This window comes from Emys orbicularis, chromosome 2 (genome assembly GCF_028017835.1).
Source record: "Emys orbicularis isolate rEmyOrb1 chromosome 2, rEmyOrb1.hap1, whole genome shotgun sequence".
In the NCBI taxonomy this organism is placed as follows: Eukaryota; Metazoa; Chordata; order Testudines; family Emydidae; genus Emys; species Emys orbicularis.
In genome coordinates this window covers 220481818-220500804 of record NC_088684.1, presented here as the reverse complement: position 1 = coordinate 220500804, position 18987 = coordinate 220481818, and the positions used below count along the sequence as shown (strand labels likewise).

The 18987-nt window shown below is 38.9% G+C and overlaps 1 protein-coding gene across 1 annotated transcript in view; it reads left to right on the top strand.

The window, feature by feature from the left end:
- The window catches only part of GPD1L (glycerol-3-phosphate dehydrogenase 1 like), a 31640-nt gene extending 17425 nt beyond the window's left edge, over positions 1-14215 (top strand). Inside the window, exons 6-8 of the mRNA XM_065399378.1 lie at positions 8532-8765; positions 9395-9501; positions 14119-14215. Coding sequence (XP_065255450.1) covers positions 8532-8765; positions 9395-9501; positions 14119-14215 — 438 coding nt within the window. The remainder of the gene's footprint in view (positions 1-8531; positions 8766-9394; positions 9502-14118) is intronic.
- The last annotated feature ends 4772 nt before the right edge of the window (positions 14216-18987 follow it).

The window sequence follows — 18987 nt, the reverse complement described above, 5'->3', positions numbered from 1 at the left end:
TACTTGAGGGGCTCTTTGGTTCCTGGTTCTGTTAGTCAGGTTGAGGTTGTTGTGGGGGAAATCATGGAATCTTAAACTACATTCAGGTAATTTGTAGGAGATGAGGAGCCTGGCTTTCAAATAGCTTTTGCTGTGAATCTGGCATAATTTCAAGCAGGATTTAAATATGTAACTGGCAGGATGCCTGTAATGGACTGGTGAGCTAGGTTCTGATCTCCGTTATGTTAGCGTAATCTGGAGTTATTCCACTGGCTTTACTGCAGTGACTCTGAATTTATACTGATGTTACTGAGATCAGAATCTGGCCTAGTTTATCCATGGCTTTAAGATGTTCTAGTGGTGATATGCAGAGTCACCAGGAAAACACCCCTGCACACAATCCTGTTAGAGTTGCTCAGAAAAAAATTACAGATTTAGATTGTTCACTTGTTTTGCTTGTTGAAATTTCATTTTGACATTTTCTGACCAGCTCTAATTCCTGTATACTTATGGAAGAAGGAACTCTCTGGGAACACGAAAACTCCTTGGAGGCAGAATTAGAGGTGGGACTTAAACCAGTGAATGTTGGGGTTTTGACTTCAGCTCAGAGAGTGAGCTCTAGGTGAAAGGGACCTTGAGATTGGTGTGTCTCAACTCCTGTAGGACTTGGATGTCTGCTGACTCGTTGCTGGAAGGTCCAAGTTAATATAGACATAAGCATCTATCTGTAAGTGTTGAAGAATTTAAGACAGTTTCTCTTCTGAATCTGGATAGCCACTAAGATTAAATCTTCATATTTTCTTGATCTGTTCTTTATTATTATTATTATTATTTATTAATGTTTGTGAATACTGGTCTGAATGAATTTTAGATGTTGTTACTCATCAGCTAAAGTCACTGGTTATGGGTCTAAAAGGCCTAGTCTACTAGCGTCTGATGCTGACACTTTAAAAGAACATAAAAAGGAATTGATAAAATACTGTGCCCTGAGGAGACAACCCAGTGAGTGTTGATCACAGCATGTTGCTAATTAAACAAACAAAAACAACTTCCAGATTCACCTGTGAAGAGCTTTTCAGGAAATCAAAGATTAACTGAAGCTTTTCATGGAATAATAAATAAAAAACAGAGCGGGTTGTTTAAAACTAATAAAGGGTTCACGTTGGGTTAAAAAACATGGCCCAATCTGGTGTAAATTCCCATGTGGTATAAATCTTCATATTTCAGTTGACATCAGTGGAGCTACACCAAGTGAAAATCTGGCCCCATCTATTTTTAATAAATCAAATAATATATCTAGCGCTTTCATCTGTAGATTTCAGTCTTGCTTATATTATAAAATACATTACATTATTAAAATTGAGAATTTTTAAAAAATGTAATTTACTTGTGCTGTTAAGTTCTGTCCCTCTTGTGTAGTGGAAATAGACAAATAATCTTTTACTTTCAGGTTCTCATCTACTAGGCTAACATTTGTATTGCAAACAAAAATGTTTGTGTTTATGAATTTTTTTCTTTTACAAACTCATTGTAATTTTTTTAATTTCATGAAAACCTTTATTTGGGTCAACACTTTTTTTTTTTTTTGTCTGTCATGCAAAGCACTTTTTTTTTTTTTTTCTTTAAACCTAAGTTTTGTGCCAACCTGACTGTGGGTATGTAAACACTTCCCTGAGCTGTTCATAATTCAAACATTGCTCTCTTGGGCTAGTGCATTGAGAACCTGAATGTGAAATTGACTAGCCAGTTTACTTTAAGTTTCTAGCCTATTTTTCTTGTCTATACTAAGCAAAATGGGGGGAAAACAGATAGTGAAATGTAAACTAGGCTACTTTAAAATAGAGAGAATTTTTAAAATTTTATTAATGGTAATTTAGTAAAAAAAATTCTTTTTGTTTTTGAAGATATGATTAACCTGGTCGTATCTGTTTTTTAAATAATCATATTTTAGAGTACAAATGTGTGCTAGCTTTTAAAATCTGTTCAGGAATTTTCCTGTCTCTTCAATATGATTGGGAATCACATCATGGTAAATTGGTGAAAATTGGAGCTATGTAATTTCACTCTTTGAAAAGTGAGGGGGGAAATTATGTGATCCATGAGGACAACATGCTATACTGTGAGGGTACTGTTGTAAATAAAGAGAGATTCTGACCTTAACTTCTGCAGCAGTGCCTATTTTAATTGTCTGCAGTACCACTGCAAACTGCAGTCTTGAATACAGTAGAAGGCATATATTCCATCCCAATACTTGCTTTTGGAGGAGGAATTAGTAAAATGCAACTACAGTATTTATTTTTGAGTATGTGAGGTGCTTACATGATTCTGGTTTCTGCATCGTAGTTTAAACAAAGACATATGAAAACAAGATCTTTATAATATTCCAGCTTTATTTCTTGCATAATATACTGGTATACAATAGAAGATTATGATACAGCTATACCTCTGGACTAGTTTCATTCCTTTCTCCTCCTCCCTTACTCCTCCAAGCAGGGATGATTTCAATATGGATGATTGCCTAAAGATTGAAAGGAACACAGAAAATAAGAGAGTTTTGAACATAGCATTCTTCTGACTGATAATTTTACATTTGAAATTGTTCTGAAGCACATTTAAATGAAGACTAAAAATGGCTATCACAGCTGGGTGATCATGAAAGAACATCTGCTGTATTGCTGTTCAGACACATGTTCTGAATATCTACTTCACTTGCTGTATTTATTTTCTCTGACAATGGGCTGATGGAGATATTTGGAAGTATAGAAGATTGAGAGCACTGAAATGGTAACTCACAGAGTGTTTGAAATGTGAGCTGCAGTTCTGTCACTGGATCTGGTGGTATCCGGGAGAGAGCTAGAAATGGCTGTAAACAATAGCTTGCTGGTTTTGTGAACAAGGTATCCACCGGTTTGTTCTGCATCAGTAATGGTTCCTGTTGTGAAATGCACTGAGAATTAGACTCATAGGTTTTAAGGCCAGAAGGAACCATCGTGGTCATCTGGTATGACCTCCTGCAAATTGCACAGAACCTCACCTACTCCTGAAATAGACCCTTAACCTCTGGCTGAGTTACTGAAATCCTCAAGTCATGGTTTAAAGACTTCAAGTTACAGAGAATTCCCCATTTGCAGTAGTTCAAATCTGCAAGTGACCCGTACCCCATGCTGCAGAGGAAGGCAAAAAAAACCCAAAAACAGGCCTGAAGTAAAATTTCCTTCTGGCCTGAAGGAAAATTCCTTCCCGACCCCATATATCTGTTGTCTCACTCCTTTCTGCAAAATAGTATGTGTAAGCAGAAGGGAAAACAGGCTCTAATACTTGTATGAGTATCCTTAGACACCAGCTCAGGTTTGCAGCACAGATGAAGGCATGAAATCTTACATGGATTACACTCTGCTTTTCCTTTTACTATTGATTGTGGAGGGACAGTGTGTGGATAAAAAAGGCCTCTGAAACTATATGCATCAGCATGATGAGGGACTCCATAAACTTACTGTCAAAACCAATGTTGGATTGCAAGTTTTAAATTATTCTTTGTTGGCACTGACCCTCACGTTACAAAATGCTCAGATGGTCATCAAAGTCTGGAGCTATAGCATACGCAATATGCATAGCCTTTTGATGATAATCAAATTTGCATTTCTGAAGGACTCTGTGTGATCACACTAAGTTGCTTATGAGAAGATGACTTTCCCACCTGTTCTACAACAATCCCTAAACTCTGGGTAGGATCAAAACTCAACCATCTTCTTGGGCTTCAACTTTATATTATCGTATTGCTTAGATGTCTGTTAAAGTCCAGTCCTAGCTTAGATCTGCTCTGTCTACCATTTAGATCCTCTCATCTCAGACTCAAGATACCTCTCTCAGGGCAGACTCATTCAGAAGCACTTCCTCCTTTTTTTTTTTTTTTTTGTATTCACTCCAGTTGCTGGGCCCTCCTTGCTTACTTGAGATAGCTGGCAGGTAGTGGTATTCAAAGTTGAGTTGTTGGCTCCTGTGTGCTGAGGTGCCACCATGGAGTGAGACCCAGAGTCACCTACAGGTGACCTTTTTTTAGTGTTTGTTTAAAAAAAAAAAAAAAAAAAAAAAGCTTTTCAGTAGTGTTATTTAATGTATTTATTTCATTTTAGCTTGGCTAGCTTGGGGCATTGAGTTGCTCTTATTTTCAAGTCATCATTAAGACAACATTTTTAAACCATGAACCTGCAAAATAGAATTGCTCTCACTTTGCCTCCAAAACTCCACAGCTGTGTGCACAAACAGGTATTTGCATAGGTAAATTGAGTATTTGAGCTTGCAAACAGATAGGCACATTTCTATTGTGCATAAATATGAGTTCCTGCAAATGTAGTGGATATGCATGCAACTGAAAATATAGGGGCTTTAGTGATAATAGAGCTCAGGATATCTGTGCTGCTGCATATTAATGTCATGTATATTAAATCTTATAGGCAGCAGATGGTACTGGAGCTTGCATCTGTCAAATAATTTAATGGAACCTTGTCAACAGGGAAAAAAGAGTTTATTGATGGCAGCAAAAGGCAAAGGAGCATCTTAACTATCAGAGTAGGGACCACTAGAGTGTATGTTAACATTGCTGTTTCAAATTAAGGAGTGACAGTGTGGCCTAGTAGACAGAGCATTGGACTTGGGACTCAGAGGACCTGGACTCTGTTCCCGGTGCTGCTACTGGGTCTAGTGGGTGGGCTTGGGAAAGTCAATTCACCTTTGCATGCCTCAGTTTCCCCCATTTGTAAAATGATGATGATACTGACCTCCTTTTGTAAAGTGCTTTGAGATCTACTGATGAAAAGCACCATGTACTAGGTGGTGGTATTATTATTATTTATTTGTCTTCAAAATAAGACTCTCTTGTCTTGCACAGATCTTCATTAAACTGATCTTCTAATGGTCTCCAACCTTTTAAGCTAGAACAGAGGTTCTCCAATTGTGATTGGTGGAGCACCTGGCTGCTCTTGGTGAGAGCTTCTCCTTCATATATCCAGCAACTAAGTTATATTAAAAGAAAACTGAAAGTGCATAGTGCTTCCCAATATCACTTGCTGGAGTTGCCATATAGGCGTTCTGCAATAGGAAAGGAGGTGTCTACAAGACACTCAGTGGACCATGTTTCAGTACACTAAGAAAAATTTGAGAGCTCCTGAGCTAGAAGTTGGCCCCAGTAGCACCTTTGCCCAAACCACATAGAATATCACAAAAAAACAAATATTTTCATGCATGATTTTAAACTTCCTAACTTAAAGTCATGAACAAGCTTTCTTCGTACACGTCCATTCTTCACTGAGGACTGTAAAAGAAACCAAGCTTGATATTTCTGCCTAAGGTCCTGCCCCCAACCTTTCTTATTCATCAGCCATCTGCATTCAAGACAGGCTGTTTTTCCTTTTGCCTGCATGCTGCCTGGGTGCCAGCAGCAGGATAAATGAGAGCTCAGGAGAGAGAGTTTTCCTGCTCCCAGCTCCTGTACCCAGCACCAAGGTAATCCCTGGCAGCCAGGAGGACCAGTTGCAGGGGAAGTCCTGCTTAGCCCCGTAGCCTTGGGGTGGAGCTGTGACGTTGCAGTCTATATGGTTTTATAAAAATATGATAAGTGAATATAATGTAACTGGGATATGCTTCATGCAAAAGGTCTCTTGTAAGGTATCATTACAAAGCTTATAATCTACTGAGTGTGATCATCCTATTTGTATAAATATACCACTCTTGTATCTAAAACTAGAAATACAAAATATAACTCTGAGGGCCTATTGTAATTATGCAGAGTGTGGGCCATTAATGGTGGTTTGGAATCTTGATGACTCCCATTAACCAGGACCATTGTCTGCAGATGGCTGGGTTTTACCTGTGACTCTTCCTGTATATGTGTGTGCTGGCAAGCTGGTAATGAAGTCTTGCAGTGACATGTGATCATGTCACCTGAACTGGAATCCATCTTTAACCTGGTGCTTTTCCAGTGAGGGGGGTGGTGGAAACCCAGAGGGACCAACGGTTCCCGCCTTATGCGAAAGATATATAAAGGAGTGGAACAGAACAGAGGGGAGAGAAGAGCCATCATGAAGAATCCCCTAGCTACCACCTAAGCTGGAACAAGAGCTGTACTGGGGAAAGAATTGTGCCCAGGCCTGGAAGGTGTCCAGTCTGAGGAAAAAACTTACCGAAACATCTCTGAGGGTGAGATTATCTGTATTCAGTTTGATTAGACATAGATTTGCGCATTTTATTTTATTTTGCTTGGTGACTTACTTTGTTCTGTCTGTTACTACTTGGAACCACTTAAATCCTACTTTCTGTATTTAATAAAATCACTTTTACTTATTAATTAACTCAGAGTATGCATTAATACCTGGGGGAGCAAACAACTGTGCATATCTCTCTATCAGTGTTATAGAGGGCGAACAATTTATGAGTTTACCCTGCATAAGCTTTATACAGGGTAAAACGGATTTATTTGGATTTGGACCCCATTGGGAGTTGGGCATCTGAGTGCTAAAGACAAGCACACTTCTGTGAGCTGTTTTCAGGTAAACCTGCAGCTTTGGGGCAAGTAATTCAGACCCTGGGTCTGTGTTGGAGCAGACGGGAGTGTCTGGCTCAGCAAGACAGGATGCTGGAGTCCTGAGCAGGCAGGGAAAACAGGAATAGAAGTAGTCTTGGCACGTCGGGTGACAACTCCCAAGGGGGTTTCTGTGATACAACCTGTCACCGGAGCATTCTTAGTCAGTTGGTGGAGGTAGTGCATGTACAGTCCAGTTGGCTCCATCTGTGAGGGGAGGGAGAATGTTCAGTTCTGAGGGACTCTTCAATGAATTTAGTGGCTGAACTCTTTTAAATCTATACTGAGCACGTGTGAACTGAGATTTTTCAGATGCTTATAACTTTGCCAAGTTTAAGCAAATTTTCATAGGGACAGCTCAAGGCACAGCCCTGGCACCAAGACAAACTCCCTGCCAATTTGCAGGCCCCTGTTCCAAAGCATTAGTTTCTGAACAAAACAGCTGTGGGTTTTTTTAAATATATGCAAAACAATGTATTTTTTCCCCTAACCTTATTCTGAGAAACGGCTGAAGCATTCATCTGATGCTTCCCCAAAAATTGAGCCTAGGGCAGACACTTGACATGGAAAATTTCAGCCCAGATGGTTAGTTTGAAGTTATAACTGGAAAAAGAGAATAATCAAACATGTTAGGCAAACTTAACTGTAGGCTTTGCTACCTGCGCTACCTATAATATGACAATTCTCTCTCAATATATATATCTCCTTTCATTAAGGAGAGGTCAGAGGAAAGTGGAAATACATAGTGCGGCATGTGAATTCATAAAGTCCCTGTATGAGGCTATGATATCCTAGGTGTACCTATGTTATGAGGCTGTGTGTGTCAATCACTTCTTCATTACTTGCAGGCTACCTGTCAGAATGTGCAATGGCAACATTGTAGAAAAGGTCTAACAAGCTGATGCTTTCAGAATTAAAACACATACACTGTTTTCCCTGTTCAAGGCCTGCTAAAAGCACTATTACTAGCTCTTCTATTCCCTCTGACAAACAAATAATGAAAGACAAAAGCAAACAATTTAAGCACTCTGGGTCAAATTGTGGGTTACTGGGCTGAGCAGCTTTGAAGTAGAGAGAGTAAACAAAGTCAAAACAGCAGAAATTGGAGGCTCACTTTTGCCATTCATTGACATACAGTCTAAAAAATATTGAGTGTCCAGCAGACAAGTGGTTGGCACCTAAAGGGAAGTTTCATGCTATATCTGGATCATACTGTTCAAAAACTGCAGGGTGAATATCATGGAGAAACACCATAAAGCGATACTGGTTCCTTCTGCATTAAGCTCTGCTGTGGTGTCTCCAAGGAAGACAGTAGTGTCAGACGTGATCAGTACACCTGGGAAATGTATTCATCTCACACGTCCCCCGAAAATGTCTCTAGTTTGGCCAGAACAGCAGCCTGCGCTAGTATCAGCGAGCAGGGATGTAAAAGGTGACAGAAAGAGGGACAGGTTCTGGCAATGCAACGTGGCTACAGCTTCCCCTTCTGGGGAGGTGAAAGGGCTCAGCGCTGTTCAAAAAGCAGGTAGAATTAGCCAGTCAGCAGCTTGGAATCTCCTAATGGAGAAAAGGATGTAGCAGCTGCCAGTGAAATATCAGTGGAGTCCAGGAGCACAAACACCATCTCCCCTGCATGGGGTGATCTCACACACGCACGCACGCTAGGGCACAATGATTGCTCTAGCTGTGTAGGTTATAGACCCCCATTTTGACTGGTGTAAAAGGGTGTGTTCAAAACCTCCCTGCACTAGATTGGCTGAATTTGGCTCCTTGGTTTTTTGACTTCCCTTATAGTATTCTCAACTTTAATGTTGTATTCGTGTTAGCTTTTGTACTTAATCCAGCCATCTATCTCACACAAGCGAACAGGTATTTGTATATGTAATTCTTACCAGAACACTTGCACTCTCTTCCTTTGTGACTTCAGAGGTTCTCTAAGCTGATTTGCTTTCCACTGTTTTTCTCCTTTCATTAGAACATCGTGGCAGTGGGAGCTGGGTTTTGTGATGGCCTTCGCTGTGGTGATAATACCAAAGCTGCTGTTATTCGACTTGGCCTAATGGAGATGATTGCATTTGCAAAAATCTTTTGCAAGGGACAGGTGTCTATTGCCACTTTCCTGGAGAGTTGTGGAGTCGCTGATCTGATCACAACGTGTTATGGTGGCCGCAATCGAAGGGTGGCTGAAGCATTTGTTAAAACTGGGAAGGTATTGTACCAAAGCCTGTCTTCCTCTCTGTGTGATGGCTAGCATTGCAGAAATCTATGTCATAGGAGCACTAGGTTCAGTGCTGACTTGTTAATATAATACTGTAGTTATACTAGTCACATTGTAATCCGTTAACATAGTCTTGTCTCTCCTTTTGTCCTTTAGTGTGTTACCATAGAGACAGTGTTGCAAAGCTAGAATGAATGAGGCAGTTCCAAAGAGAAGGAGAACTGGAGGTAGGGAGTAGGGGAAAGAGGAAGTTTACACACAAGCATGTAGGTAAATACTGTTATGAAAACCGTAGGCTGCTTTTAGAGGAAGTGTTAGGATCCTGCAATGACACTAGCCAGCTTCTCCCATCAAGTCTTCACGCATCTTAACACTCATGTTGAGTGACTGTTCATTTAAGATTTTAGTTCTACCACCGTCAGCTGGGCAAACTTCGGGAGCTGTCTCCCCATGCTGAAGCAGTGGGGTCATGCAGCAGAGGAGAAGACCCTTATCAGGGTTTAATAACCTTCTTATTCTTCATAATATTCTTCAAAATGGTTTCTTAGGTTGGTAAAAACCTTGTTATGATTAACCTATTTTTTAAATTATTATTATTATTTTTTTTAAATACTGTTAAGTCCATTGAAGAACTGGAGCAAGAAATGCTAAATGGTCAGAAATTGCAGGGACCACAGACTTCGGCAGAAGTATATCGTATCCTGAAGCAGAAAGGAATGGTGGATAAGTAAGTAAGAGGATATGGAGCATTTCTTTTGTTTTGTTTTCCCCTCCATTTTTTAATGCTTAGCTTTTTGATCATGATGACTGTTTCCTGAACATAAAAGCAAAAAGGTAAAATGCTGACAAAGTGACTTAAACCCCAACAAAATGCATACATTTTAAAACAGCTAGATTAACGTGACTTTAATATATATACTAGACCTAATGGAGTGGGAGCCTATATTTAAACACTGAATGCTATGCAATTTAATCCTCCATTTACTCAGAGATATCTTGGTGATCCCTTCTGCCCTAGGCAGGAATAAAGTAATGTAGGAGAGAGGAGGTACCCTAGGTTTTAACTTGGAATTTCCTAATCATATGGTTTGGCACCCATGGAAATTCCCATGGAGATAGAAATTCTACTTCCTTACTGCACAGATCTCAGGGATGCCCCTTGCCTCAGCTCTGCTGCCTTTTCCTACTGGCTCTTGTCTACCTCTGAACAGCATGACTCTTGCAGGAGCCTTGTTTCCATTTCCTTCCCCTCCCATCGGCTTCCCCTGGATTGTCCTCCTTATACACACTCCAGGGTTGGGTTATGCAATGCGGACCAGAAAGCAGCATAACTTAATAGAGCCAAAAGCAGTTGTTGGTTGGGTTGGTTTTTTTGTTTGTTTTTTGTTTTTTTTGGGGGGGGGGGCGGTTTCCAGGGGGGAGTTGGAGTTCCCATGAATGGGCTTCCATGGAGTCAGAAGTGGTGGAAGACTATGCCACAGAGGCAGAATGTGGATGAGAGCATCGGGCCATGAGTGCAAGTGTCTGAGGGGATATGGCCTAGGAAGCATAGTGGCATGTTTGATTTGTCTTTGCCTAGTTTTGACTTTCTTTTACTTTTTTCCCAGAATAATCTTGAGTTTCTCATAAGGGAAGTATTTAGTTTTTTGACAAATTTTGTAGCCATTCCTGATGACTTGCCTAGAATAATTGTCCTGGTGACTATTGTTCTATTAATTGCTGCTGGTTATAATTCAGAAATTAAGATTTGTGGCTACTAACAGAGTAAAAATAAAGACAAAATTGGTATCCTTTTGAAATTGGCAGGGCGGGGTGGGTGGGAGGGATACTTCTGAACTCAGGGCCTGATCCTGTGAGGTGCTCAGCATCTTTCATCTTTCTTGCTAAGTGCCCTCACCTCCCACCAACTTCACTAGGAGTTGATGGTGTTCAGCACCTTGCAGGGTCGAGCCATGAGAGAAAAGCTGCATCGGTTTAACAATGCTTGGTCCAGGTTATAGTCTCTGGAATGTACTATAGGTATATCCTGTTGACCCTAATCAATCAACCATGCTATGTTTCTGCATCAGCTGTTTGGCCATTGATTTGTACAGCTTAATAGCGCTTATTCCAAATCACTTAGATGAAACTGCATACAAAAATTGTAAGATATGTCTAAAGGATGGCAGCTCAGTGCTTATACACCTTGACAAATCAAAAAGGGAAATACGGCATCTAGTATATTGGTTTTTGGTGTTTGCTAGCCGACAGAGGAACTGAAAACTTCTGAGGCAAAATTCCACCATTTAATCCATATTCACAACTACCCCAATAGCCTGCCTGCAAAACTGGTTGGTGTACTTCTGGAGCAATGTTAGGGACTCAGTTTCAGGTTCTTTTCAGTATGTGATGCATTAGTTCTCACTGGTAAGTTATTGGAATGCAATGAAGAGTGAACTCCCTGATGCAAAAGGGAAACATCTTATCTGCATAAGATTATAACTCTCACAGCGAAACTAATAAACAAGGGAATTGTTTGTCAAGCCTGATGTATCTTCTTATTAGTTTCATATATAACTTAAACATATAAACAGGCATTTACTTAAGGTCTATGTTAACTCACAATATTGCAGAACTGTAAATAAACAATAAACTAAAATATAAAGCTGAGCTTCTTAATAAACCCTGTAAACAGAGAGACTACCCAGTAGCTTTCTTGCTGGTAAAATTTGTTGCTTATCTCCAAGGAAAGGGAGCCTTGTTATTAAAATTCTGTTTAACTGACCAGCTGTATGTAGTGGCTGCTTTCATCTCATAGAAGGGTCAGAAGCATGGATGTTAGCTTTGATATTGTGGTTGTCTTTCCTTTGTAACACCTAGTTTGTGGTAAACTAGAATCATGTAACTTAGTATGTCCTGATACAAAACAAAGCAGGTTGTCCTGATGTCATTTATTCAAGAGATTCTGCATGTGCCTGATTCCTAAAGCCATATGTAGTCTGTGTTTAGTAAAACTTGGAATGTGTTTTCTTCATCTCTTCCTTTTTTGGATGAGGCAAAATCTCAAAAATGAAAAGTTTCATCTGTTGATTGGCAGTCCCTTCTAAAAATTATTTTTGGTAGTTTTTAAAGTACAATTTTTTTCATGCACCATCTGCTTTTCAATGTTTTAGTACTTGCTCTAAAAATAAGGCACATAAGTCCTATCTCTGCAACGTATGCACAATTAAGCTGGTTGGGGGAAGAAAGCTGTTTAGAACAACTGCTTTCAATACTTACTATTTGTAATGCTCTCTTAGGCCTGGTCTACACTTACCCCCCAAGTCGAAGTAAGGTACGCAAATTCAGCTACGTGAATAACGTAGCTGAATTCGACATACCTTACTTCGAACTTACCGCGGTCCACACGCGGCAGGCAGGCTCCCCCGTCGACTTCGCGGTACTCCTCTCGCCGAGCTGGAGTACCGCAGTCGACGGGGATCACTTCCTGGTTCGATTTATCGCGTCCACACCAGACGCGATAAATCGAACTCGGAACTTCGATCCGCAGCCGTCGAACTACCGGGTAAGTGTAGACTAGCCCTTAGACATCTTCAAATAACTTTTTATTTTTTTATTTTTCTGCTTTTCCATTTGGCAAGCACAGAGCTGAACACAGCAGTTTTTGTGAGGCTATTGTTTACTTCTCTGCTTTTGTCCTTATCCTAAAGTGTAATTTTAAAAACTCATGCAAATTTTTGCTGGATGCATTCTTGGACACCCTGTGTGTAAAACAGTCAGTATTTTTGGATTGTGTCAGTTAGTGAAGTTATTTCCAGCTTGTTACTACACAGACCCCCTTGTCATTCCCACTATTGCACCTATTGGATGCTGAATGATCCTTTTTTAAGGGCATTGGCTTCTTAATCTAGCCTTCAAACATTTGCTTAAAAACTGTGTAGTACACTCTGGTGCTTTTTTTTTTTTTTTTTTTAATTATTTTAAAACATAGGGTTGAAAGGCTAGTAAGGGTAGAATTTAGGCCCCAATCCTGCAAACTTCTATGCAGATGCATAGATCTTTGTCATATGGAGGCACGTAGAAGTCAGTGATACTCAACAGAGTTGCACTTAGCAGGATCAGCATGTATATTTACAGTGTAAGTTGGCTATAGAACTCTTTATCTGAAAGGTAGTTGCAGAACTAACCCCTTTAATGTTCCCAGATGCACATTTCACATGTCGTATACATGCTGTTCCTGCCTGTAGTATTGTCGTCACCATTAGCTTAAGCATTGTCATTTTTTCACTAAAGTGCTTCGGAATTGTGCTCACAGAAATATTCTCTGTGATGGAGAGCAATAAGTTGGTATTAAAATGTTGTTTGAAACAATGGTCCCATCTTAAATCAAGTAACTTCTCTGAACATCCTGATAACTAGCAATGCAATACCTGTGTCCATTTGAAGCATACTTTTGCTTCATGCAAGTACAATATGTCTTGTTCCCGTCTCTAGTAATGGTCACACATAAAGGGACATTGTGATGTCAATTTTAGGCTTAAAATATAAGATTTTATATTTAAAAACAAAAATCCCCTAAGGCCAACAGAAATTTTGTTTTTTTAATTCCTACAAAAAGTTTTGCATTGATTTTAAACGTTGCGTTTTGGTGCTTGCAGCTTAAACACTGCAGCCTTTGTTTGAGAGCTAGAAAGTGAAATTGACTAGGTCTGTTTTCATTGTCCACACTGAATATAAAAATAAATACATTTAGATTTTTAAAAATTCTTTGTTTTAATAGTCTTTTAATGTCAGTAAAACACACATGGAAGCTTTATTTTTGAAAACATGGCCAACTTAAAAATAAATTAAATAAAAAGTCAGGCTCCTATTTATTTTAAGGATCCTAAAACCCATACTTAACTTTACACTCTTATATTTGAAAAGTTTGGTCCATGATTTTTATCTGATGGGATCTCTTAAAAATGGTGATAGCCTAATTTTTTTTTTTTTTTACACTTGATCATTATTCAGAAAGGTTGATGATCTTTTCTGTTTATAGCTGAGCGTGTGATAAGATGATTGCGAAAAAGATAGTGGCAAGCATTTGTTTTAATTTGTGAAATAAGTGAACTGCCAAGGTATGCATAACAATGTTGCAGGATCCAGTATGGTTTGCTAATGATCAGGCTTTTGAGGGCCTGACGTATTTCAGAAATGTATGTAGGTATTGTATATGTTCTGCACTCATCACCATAGCGTGAGTGCCTTGTAAATTCTAAAAGAAACGCACAGATTCTCAAGTGCTCTCTTCTCTACCTAACAAGACATTATAGAGTAATCTTATGTTGCTTTTTACTTTTTTCTTTGTTCTTTTCTTTGCTAGGTTTCCACTGTTCACTGCCGTATATCAAATCTGCTATGAAGGGAAACCTGTCCAAGAAATGATATCCTGTCTTCAGAGTCATCCAGAGCATATGTAAAATGAATTGTGCAATTATACTAATACAGCTTCCGCCTTTCAAATTCATATTTGGATTCAAGTGGATGTAAACATTAGGCAACCATATGAATGTATATGAATTTCTGTAGTTTTTTTGACACAATTTAAAATTGTAACGTAGTGTCAGATTGGTGGCTGTCATTTTACTGGCTAAAAAGCAGATGTTTTAAGATATACAATGCAAAACTTGCACTATATATATATAAAAATATGTATGCATCTATTTGTGTTTCTATAGTACAAGACATAAACAACATTTAGTAATCTTTCATTCTGAAATTCCTCTCTCATTAAAGACCCAATCCAGTGCACACTAGAAACAATGGAAGGAATCCCATTGGCTTCAATGGGAGTTGGATTGGGCCCTGATAGCCCCAATAGCGTTAGCTATGTCTACAAACACTTGATTTTACTTTGTAATACACACCAAGACTTTTTACATGTTTGCATGCTTTTTGGCGATAGTTACTTTAAGCAATATTAATGAAAAGCTAGTTGTAGCAGTTATTCAAGGAGGGAGTAGGGGAATGGCATTTTAAGTAACTGCATTTAACAATATCATATGATTTTTAGACAGTCTCAAAATATTAGACTAGTTCAAATCAATTTTTAAAGGGTATTTAATCTTTTAAGTGTAACATATTTTAAAAGGGTACATTACCTCCCCCTCCGTTTTTATCCCTTTCTGCTTTCAGTTTTGTATTTCTGCGTTTCTCTCTTTCTCTTGCTGTTCTCGAATTCTATTAGGAAGGACAAGCAGGAGGATTTTACCAGCACAGACTCTAGCATAGGGACCCTGTGGTTCATCCATGTGCTGTGTGATTCCATTTATTTTATTTTAGGCCCATTCTTGTGGTAGCCACTGCCCAAAACTGTCACGCTCTTCTAGCTTAACCTTCAGCTGCATACCACACATAGGGGGAATTCCCAGTACTTCAAGTTTGTGTTGTCTGTTGTCAAATGAATTGTACTCCATGCATTCATTTCAGTGCCTACCAGTGCCTGATGTGTCAACTGGTCTCTATTGACTCGATCCAACTTCTACTGAAGTAAATGAAAAAGTTCCCATTCTTTAATTTGAAAGACTTCTGTGGGGATTGGATCAAGCCCTTTCTGACCAATCTGCCTGAAAGCTTCTCAGAGTCCATGCTGCCTCTCTCTGCTCCCCTTAAGGAAGGAGGGACTGAGAAAGGTTATGGAGGAGATTAATTTGAGTGCTTCTGTTGCACAACTGTTGGGGTACTGCTGGAATATCCCTTTTAGGAACATTTTGAGGAGAGATGGGGGGATGGATGGATCTTTCTGGCTCATGATTTTATTTTATTTAAAAGAAAAAAATAAATCTAGCCTTAAGGAACAGGCATATGGCTGGGCACATGAAGGGACAACCCATAGTTGAGACCTGGGGAATAAGGTTTGTCTAGAGACTGATAGAGGTCAGCACGGAGCTAATAAGAGAAGTCTCTTGCTATTTGGAATACATATTCCTAATCCCGGAGCAAGATAGGGATTGATTACTACTTGCTGTTACCAGCTGTGTTGTTTACAGGCCAAGAGCTTTGAGCATGAAGCCTTTATGAAGCTTTAAGATGTCAAGGTATAGGCCTAGGAGTAGCAGTCACCCTTGCTTAAAGTGCATTATATAGCTTTGGATATTTTTTACTCTGAAATAAGAAAGAGCAGTAAGGCAGCTTCATGTAAACAGAAAAATATTTCGGAACAGGGGCTGGTATTTTGCATATGCCAAACCAACCGTTATATTTTAAATTATTTTTAGAAGATCATGTGAACGTCTACAAATATGCAGGGCTATAAAATATCATTTTATTGGGGATGTTTTTCTTATTTTTCTGAACATGGTGCTGAATAATGAAAAGGGTCAGGAGTTAGTTTGAAATGTATGGGGCAGTGGGATTTTGAGAATTAAAATCTCTGATAGAACTGGTCTGTGAGAAATTATTTGTGCTCAGACCATTTAAAGGATATTTTAGTAGTTGGAAACATTGATATATTAATGCACATATGAAGCATACACTCCCCATTACAGCATAACTCGCAATGGGTTTGTTTGTTAAATTATACTTTTAAAAAAACACCAAATTGGGTGGATTTGCCTTTGTATTTTATTTTTACATATAGTATGTAGAATAATACAATTTTGTAAGAGACCTAAAGGGCTATATAAGCTAAAAGTGGTGAATTATATGTACTGTAGCATGGGGGTTTTTATTATTTGTTTATTCTCATGCTCTTTCCTCCACATAAGGAGTTGGACATTTTTAGATCTCCTTTTTGATGTAAACCCAGTCAGTGACCGAGCCAGAGGGAGGTTTGTTTATTGAATCATTTTCTCAAATCTACAATCCACTCACTTTCTCCCTCCCCCTCCCCAATAAAATGCAAAACTTCTGTAATTTAGGAATTTATCTTGTTTTCATTTCTGTAGATATTTATTATTCCCCCATTTCTACTTTTGTTGTTGTCGTTGTTGTTGCTTGAGAACTTTTGGCTTGGCATTATTTTTTTCATTAATATTTACTACTAATTATGATACTGTGATATAAATATCAGCACTAAAGGATAAGGGCCCAGTCCTGTGAACACTCTTTCGCTTGCTACTGGGCGTAGTCCCATTGAAGAGACTCTGCCCAATAATAAGTTTTTTTTTTTTCAGGATCAGGTCCTAAATTTTTATCTTTCTTGACTAATTTATGAACAAAAATCACTAAAGGAACTGCATTCAGTTTTCTAATAGTACCTAACTAGCCCATTACACAGCTACTGTATTGTTTAAGGATTGAAAATGGATACCCCTTTGAAAGCTTAGTACAATAAATATTTTGTCTTGAAATCACTTGTTTTTAATGTTCATTTTTTATCACCAGGCTTTCTTTCTCTTGTTGACATCAAAGATGTAATCAGGATAGATATCTGAGACTGCCATACAAGGGGCTAGAGTAGTTTACTAATTGTCATATAAGCATCAGTGTTTTCATTTCATTCATCAAAAGGTAATAACAAAATGTTTTTTTAAGTACATCAGAAGCTGGAAGCCTGCTAAACAACCAATGGGGCCCCTCGATGACCGAGATACAAAAGGAGCACTTATAGATGATAAAGTCATTGCAGAGAAACTAAACAAATTATTTGCTTCAGTCTTCACGGCTGAGGATGTTAGGGAGATTCCCAAACCTGAGCTGGCTTTTGTAGGTGACAAATCTGAGGAACTGTCACAGATTGAAGTGTCACTAGAGGAGGTTTTGGAATTAATTGATAAACTTAACATTAACAAGTCACTGGGACCAGATGGCATTCACCCAAGAGTTCTGAAAGAACTCAAATGTGAAATTGCGGAACTATTAACTAGAGTTTGTAACCTGTCCTTTAAATCAGCTTCTGTACCCAATGACTGGAAGATAGCTAATGTAACACCAATATTTAAAAAGGGCTGTAGAGGTGATCCCGGCAATTACAGACCGGTAAGTCTAACGTCGGTACCGGGCAAATTAGTCGAAACAATAGTAAAGAATAAAATTGTCAGACACATGGAAGAACATAAATTGTTGGGCAAAAGTCAACATGGTTTCTGTAAAGGGAAATCGTGTCTTACTAATCTATTAGAGTTCTTTGAAGGGGTCAACAAACGTGTACAAGGGGGATCCAGTGGACATAGTGTATTTAGATTTCTAGAAAGCCTTTGACAAGGTCCCTCACCAAAGGCTCTTACGTAAATTAAGTTGCCATGGGATAAAAGGGAAGGTCCTTTCATGGATTGAGAACTGGTTAAAAGACAGGGAACATAGGGTAGGAATTAATGGTAAATTCTCAGAATGGAGAGGGGTAACTAGTGGTGTTTCCCAAGGGTCAGTCCTAGGATCAATCCTATTCAACTTCTTCATAAATGATCTCGAGAAAGGGGTAAAAAGTGAGGTGGCAAAGTTTGCAGATGATACTAAACTGCTCAAGATAGTTTAAGACCAAAGCAGACTGTGAAGAACTTCAAAAAGATCTCACAAAACTAAGTGATTGGGCAACAAAATGGCAAATGAAATTTAATGTGGATAAATGTAAAGTAATGCACATTGGAAAAAATAACCCCAACTATACATACAATATGATGGGGGCTAATTTAGCTACAACAAATCAGGAAAAAGATCTTGGAGTCATCGTGGATAGTTCTCTGAGGATGTCCACGCAGTGTGCAGAGGCAGTCAAAAAAGCAAACAAGATGTTAGGAATCATTAAAAAGGGGATAGAGAATAAGACGGAGAATATATTATTGCCCTTATATAAATCGATGGTACGCCCACATCTTGAATATATACTGGCACTAGAAAAGGTTCAGAGAAGGGCAACTAAAATGATTAGGGGTTTGGAACGGGTCCCATATGAGGAGAGATTAAAGAGGCTAGGACTTTTCAGCTTGGAAAAGAGGAGACTAAGGGGGGATATGATAGAGGTATATAAAATCATGAGTGATGTGGAGAAAGTAGATAAGGAAAAGTTATTTACTTATTCCCATAATACAAGAACTAGGGGTCACCAAATGAAATTAATAGGCAGCAGGTTTAAAACAAATAAAAGGAAGTTCTTCTTCACACAGCGCACAGTCAACTTGTGGAACTCCTTACCTGAGGAGGTTGTGAAGGCTAGGACTATAACAGCGTTTAAAAGAGAACTGGATAAATTCATGGAGGTTAAGTCCATTAATGGCTATTAGCCAGGATGGGTAAGGAATGGTGTCTCTAGTCT